Genomic DNA, 6,009 nt, shown 5'->3' on the forward strand with positions numbered 1-6,009 from the left:
CACAAAGGCCAGAACTTCTTTTTGACTTCTCTGAACAACAACTCAGATAAGTGATAAGAACTTCTCCTTTGCAAAGTGTATCTCTAACTCACATTCTGGTCTCTGTTGTCAGTTTTTAATGTTCGGTCCGGGATGTTGTGTGTATTTTTGAGTTGCCAGGTCTGAAAACACCGAACAGATGCTTATTCTCATTGGATTAGTATAGGACCTCGGTGTTCAGCAAAATATAGTAGGTAATTTGAGGGGGAATTTTTACTTTACAAATTACTGACATGGCTGTTTCACACGGGATTAACAACACAGGCAATCTCTGCAATTATTACAAATAGCATGTGGTCCCTAGGTCTAACTAATCCCAGCAGAATGGGCTTAAATCAGGACAATTCAAATAATTACTGTGGGTCACAGTTACTGATAATGACAGGAGAAACAAGTACTATTATGTTTTATCTTTAAAAATGTCTGTTTTGTTGAATGATAATTTTAAATGTATTTAAAATCTATTTTTATAATAAATTAATTTAAAAAATTTTAAACGGAGGGCTCATTATTGGGCCAGACGGAAGTCACCTGCAGACCACCAGCAGTTGAATAGCCCAGCGTTAAGTTATGTATGTTCTAAATATCACATAAAACATACTTTGGAATAGTCATTTGTATTCTATAAAAATACTTTGTTACAGTATATAACATTTACTCAATAAATACTGAAAGAAATTAACGTTTGGCTTGAACTGAGTTTTAAACTTTGGCCCCCTCGTGTAATGGGAGTTTGACACTCGTGCATTAAACCAACCAACGTCCAGTTCTGAGAAAACCCACATGTGCACGGGGAGAATATGCAAACTCCATCCAGAAAGCTCCCAGGCTGGGATGAGACGAAGAGGCGACGGTTCTACAAACTGTTCCAACGTTAAACCAGCGACGGGTGAACGTTTAAAAACCTGCACTTTAAAGAACGACGCACGACGAGCTTCAGCTGATTTGAAAGAAATCTGTCAGCATCCAGGTCAGGTTGATGTAAGCGGAGTAACTGATGAATGCACGGACGTTTTCTAATCTGTTAAACAAGCATTAAAAATCTTCAGTGGGCCATGAGAAGGAGTTAAATAAAGTCCAAATTCCAAGAAGATCTCTAAAGAGTTTCTGAAGCAGATTTCCCTCGATGACTCAACAGGCTTTTTTTAATAACCTGGGCTCAGAGGGAGAAGTATTTTCCAAGAGATTATACCATCAGCCCTCACCGTGGATCTCTGTCTTGAACTTGGTCTTCTTTATGCTCACATCACAGACAGTGAGGGCTTTGTTGCCTCTGTGCCCGGTGTGGTGGATGACAGCCAGTCTGGCAGGCTGGGTGGGTATGAAGACAGCCGCCTGGCATCCTGCGACTGGCACCGACTGACTCAGAGGATCTTCATCTTCCAGCGGAGAGGTCAAACTCTCGCTGTAGACCACCTGGCAACGAACCAAATGACAGACATGCCTAGAAATGCTCTGCAGCGGGAACGTCTGACGGAGCTATTTGCACAGCGGGGAGGTGGTAACAGAAGAGCGGGTCGGCGCTGGAAGCACACAAAGACAAATACCTTTGGGCTTAAATCATCGTTTTCTTTGGTTCCGGCTACGATCCATTTCTTGTCGGGCGAAACCAGAAGCACGTTGACTTTAAAGCTGTCGCATATCATTAAACTGGACTTTTTAGTCAGAGCGGAATTAGCGAGCGTGCACACTGATCCCTGAGCTGTTCCAACCTGGAAAAGAAGAACAAGAAAACAGCATCTTTCTCAGATTTTTTGTTTTTTAACTCTTTAACTAGGAGGCTTTGCAGGAAGGGGTTCTCTGCAGACAGTAAGTGGGGGTTTCTTGGGTTGTGAGCGTAGTTTGTGTAAACTGGTTGGTCGGATGAACTTGTGGGGCAAGTGGAATGGTAAAATTATTATGAACATGTTGGTGAGACTAGCACCTTCCCATCTGAATTTATGGCTAATGCTAATATATTAAAAACAGAGAGCTTGTCCCAGGTGGGGTGGGGCTGTTTTGACCGAGCTCAGTTAAGAGTCCCTCCACGTGTACGACGTTAAAATTTCATCTGGCTAGCACCTTCTTGTCACGAGTTATGACTAAAACTATCATTCATTAAAACTGACATGCCCACACCTCCATCCGACCAATCACAGCTTACCCAAACTACACTCACACTCAAGAACCCCCCCCCCCCCCACTTACTGACTGCAGAGACCCCCTACATGGACTTTGCTGTGACTCACAGTCAGGAACCAGTCACTGCTGATGTTGTACTGCAGTAACGTGCAGTGAGAGGACGCAGCAGAAAAGGAGGCCAGCTCCAGACCGGTCTGACCCTGCCACGTCTTAATGAGGCCTGCAGAGTCTGACGTGATCACAACTTCCTGCTTCTCGTCCACCACAATCCCTGTTAAAGGACTCTGCACAGGGCTGCTCCACACGAGCTCACCCTGAAGGAAAAAACAGGTTTATATTGGAGAAAAAAAAAGCAGCGTTCATGCAGGTTTGTAACGAAAAATCATTGAAGGGGACGTGTGCAAAATCCACTTTGTGTACTTGGAGTCTCTACGTGTGCAGAAAAGTGGAACTTAGTTCAGTTTTCTCTATTAACTTTAGTTACGCAGCTATTTCATTATGAACCCATCTCAAAGTACACTGGATCACTATGGGGTGGGATGTGAAGCGTCTTGTTTGGTTTTAAAGAGACAGCCTCAAAACGAGTTGGTCTGAGACACACCTCAGAAAACTGGTGAAAGAGGGGCTTGTGGAGTTACAATAGGGAGGAAGTCAGACCAAAGTGTTGCAGTTCCACTTTATATAGACCCCAAATGAAGTATTTATATGTGAAAAAGAAGAATTTAAAAGCATGATATGACTCATTTAAGCACATTTTGCGAGAGCTTGATTGACATTTGATTTTAAGCTGATTAAAATCAAAACATAAAGAAGTCTCTTCAAAGCTAAACCCATTTCAACATGTTAGCTGTTAGCAGTGAGGATGCTGCACTGACCTTTTGGACGTTCCACGCTCGGACCGTGCCGTCAGAAGCAGCGCTGCAGACCACGGAGCTGCTGCTGCTGCACACGTCCGGGTGCTGGCTCAGGTTTCCCTGCAGGTAAGCCACGCCCACCACCCTGCCTGTCGGATTGGACGGATCATAAAATATTCGAGGGATGGCAAAGTAGTGGAGGACAGTTCTGTGTAGACAGTGAATGCCTACCTGTGTGTCCTCTCAGGCTTTTGCAGGTGTAACCACCGGAGCAACCTTTTGTCATTTTCAGCTCCAGCTGGGAGCGTCTCAGGAAGTATCGTTTCCACGACTGCTCACTGCCCAGAGCAGCAAGGCTGCAGAAACTCCAGCGCTGCAGGCACATCCTCCTGAGGAGAACATGTTACCAAATGTTTGCATTTTTCTCTTTTTCAACTGCAGAGTCATGTCTGCACGATGCATCAAAAATGTGTGTCTGTGTGTGAGATGCTGAAAAAAATCTGCTTGAAGGAAAATAAATTACTGACTTATAATCTGAGGGACATTATAATCTGTGTGACAACAGTGTATCTGGCCAATCTGATGGATTTTAAATTAACGGGGATGAATAAGCAGGCAGAAAAGTTGGCCAGTTTCATAAGAGAGGAGGGAGAAAATCCAATGTTTTGTAACATCACGCAGCTCTAATCAAAAAGGAGATTAAGATCCTAATACAGACCAAAATTAATCATCCCAACTGCAACTGCTGGAGTTAAACACAAAACTGTTCTACGTTTTCAGAGAGCCATTTCAAAAACCTCATAACGATGCATGAACATCTGCTCTGATCAACAAAAAGACAGGAGATTCAAAAGGGACAGACCTAAAGCCAAACAGGTCCCAAACAGCCAGAGCTCACTTCAGCTTCCAGAAGGCTCTTCACAACATACAGGTGCATCTCTTAAACTTTGAATATCGTGAAAACGTTCACAAATGTTTCAGCTCAGAAAGTGAAACTCATTTATTACAGATTAATTTCACAAAGAGTTAAATATTGAGACTTTTTTCTTCTGTTTGTTTTTTCAGCCTGAATCTCATTCTGCAATTTTCATACAATTTCAACAATTTACATATCAAACGTTTGATACATTCAACTCGTTCTGATTTCCTGACCATGACTTTTGGTACTTCAGCAATATATACTTTTGGAAATATTCAGCATTTTCAGCTTTGGTTTTAAAGAAAGGACAGAAAGGACAGAGCAGACTGTACTTCTTAAGGAAGCTGAGATCCTTCAATGTCTGCAGCAAGATGCTGCAGATCTTCTACAAGTCTGTTGTTGAGAGYGTCATCTCTTCTGCCATCATCTGTTGGGGCAGCAGCATCAGAGCCAGGGACCGAAAAAGGCTAAACAACCTGATAAAGAAGGCTGGTTCTGTTCTGGGGACGACTGTGGAATCTCTGGAGATGATGGTGCAAAGAAGGATTTTACATAAAATCAAGAACATTGTGGACAACCCTTCATCCTCTTCATCAGACTGTCATAGAAAGACAAAGTGTCTTCAGTCGGAGGCTTCTTCAACTTCACTGTAACACAGACCGCTACAGAAGATCTTTCCTGCCCACAGCCATCAGCATCTACAATAAGTTTTTAGTTAAATGAGTTACAACAACACTAAATTTCCCTCTGGGATCAATAAAGTATTTTTGAATTTGAATTTTGAAAACCACTTGAGGCTTTGTGGGTCATTTTGACTCTGGGGCAGCAGGTGGGTTAAAAGTTATTTCTGCATGAAGATTTATATTTGAACTTGAATAAAACTTGATGACAAAAATGTAATTGTTTAGTAATTATAATTACCACCTGTGCATTTCAGGGTATTTGTTTCACCTTTTTAATTTTTAAGAATAAATGATTGTGTGTAAATATGTGAAAAGAGAAACACACGCAAAAAAAAAGTGGCTGTTTTTAAATCGGACTTGGTTACTTTAAAAGATCTGCAGTTAAATACTGATTTAACCATATCTTCTTTTTTTAGGGCTAGTGGATCAGTGATGCTGCTATAATTACATAGTTATAATAAAACCTAAGTTTGTTTTGGTTTGATCAGGAGGAGTGATTAAGGGTTATTAAGGGTGATTAGAGGTGATATTTAGCACTTTACAAATAGTAATCCGTTTATTTACACTCTTCAGAAAACAGATGAGACAACAACTCACCTCCATAACCAGGGAGTCTCTGCAGCTTCGTACCAGTCCTGAAAACACACATCTTAAAATAAGAAATCATTTCACTTAGAAACTTACTTCCGCCTTTCAGCCCCTCCTCACCTTACACACACACGAAGCGCTGATTAAATCCTCTTCCGTCAGAAAAGTAAAAACGTGTATAAGACAGTCACTAATGAGGGGATATGGATCCATATCGACATTAGTTTTTTCGCCCGAAAATGTCACTAGTTTCCTCCTGTTTGAGTCATAGTTAGGGAAACTACGGAGCGCGTTCAGGGACAAACCCGGATGTTCATTTATTTATTTGGTCTGCAGTGACGTTAATCTGCCACGAGATGTCGCCATTGTACAAGGTAAGAGACCCGGACAGATTTGCGGGACAAACTGCGCAAAGATGCGACATGAGGAAGGTGACAGCTACTGTACAGGAAGAAATCCAACTAAATTAAATAAATAAACAAAATAATTTGAGTTTTAAGACATTTAAATTAGCTACGGAACTCCCTAACCCTGAGAGACAGGGAAAGAGTGGCCTTTTTTTTTATCTAGTCTGAGTCTGGACATGAATATAATATTATTCAGTAATTAAAGTAATGATTATAGTTGGCTTTTGCAACTTGTGTTTCTTGGCAAGTGTGGGGACACGCTGTTAGCAGAAATGAGCGCGTGACACCCTGACTCACTTAATAACCAAATTAATAGGAGTTCCGATCCGTCAAGGTGAATTCTCAGCAGAGGTGTGTGTGTGTGTGTGTGTGTGTGTGTGTGTGTGTGTGTGTGTGTG

General features: G+C 41.7%; 1 protein-coding gene across 1 annotated transcript in view; it reads right to left on the minus strand.

Moving 5' to 3' along the window:
• The window catches only part of fbxw12 (F-box and WD repeat domain containing 12), a 10,793-nt gene extending 5,313 nt beyond the window's left edge, over positions 1 to 5,480 (minus strand). Inside the window, exons 1-7 of the mRNA XM_014025476.1 lie at positions 5,325 to 5,480; positions 5,214 to 5,251; positions 3,246 to 3,403; positions 3,036 to 3,163; positions 2,268 to 2,474; positions 1,587 to 1,751; positions 1,245 to 1,455 (exon numbers count right to left, since the gene is read on the minus strand). Coding sequence (XP_013880930.1) covers positions 1,245 to 1,455; positions 1,587 to 1,751; positions 2,268 to 2,474; positions 3,036 to 3,163; positions 3,246 to 3,403; positions 5,214 to 5,251; positions 5,325 to 5,417 — 1,000 coding nt within the window. The 5' untranslated portion in view covers positions 5,418 to 5,480. The remainder of the gene's footprint in view (positions 1 to 1,244; positions 1,456 to 1,586; positions 1,752 to 2,267; positions 2,475 to 3,035; positions 3,164 to 3,245; positions 3,404 to 5,213; positions 5,252 to 5,324) is intronic.
• Positions 5,481 to 6,009: the final 529 nt, after the last annotated feature.

This window comes from Austrofundulus limnaeus, unplaced genomic scaffold (assembly GCF_001266775.1).
Source record: "Austrofundulus limnaeus strain Quisiro unplaced genomic scaffold, Austrofundulus_limnaeus-1.0 Scaffold478, whole genome shotgun sequence".
In the NCBI taxonomy this organism is placed as follows: Eukaryota; Metazoa; Chordata; class Actinopteri; order Cyprinodontiformes; family Rivulidae; genus Austrofundulus; species Austrofundulus limnaeus.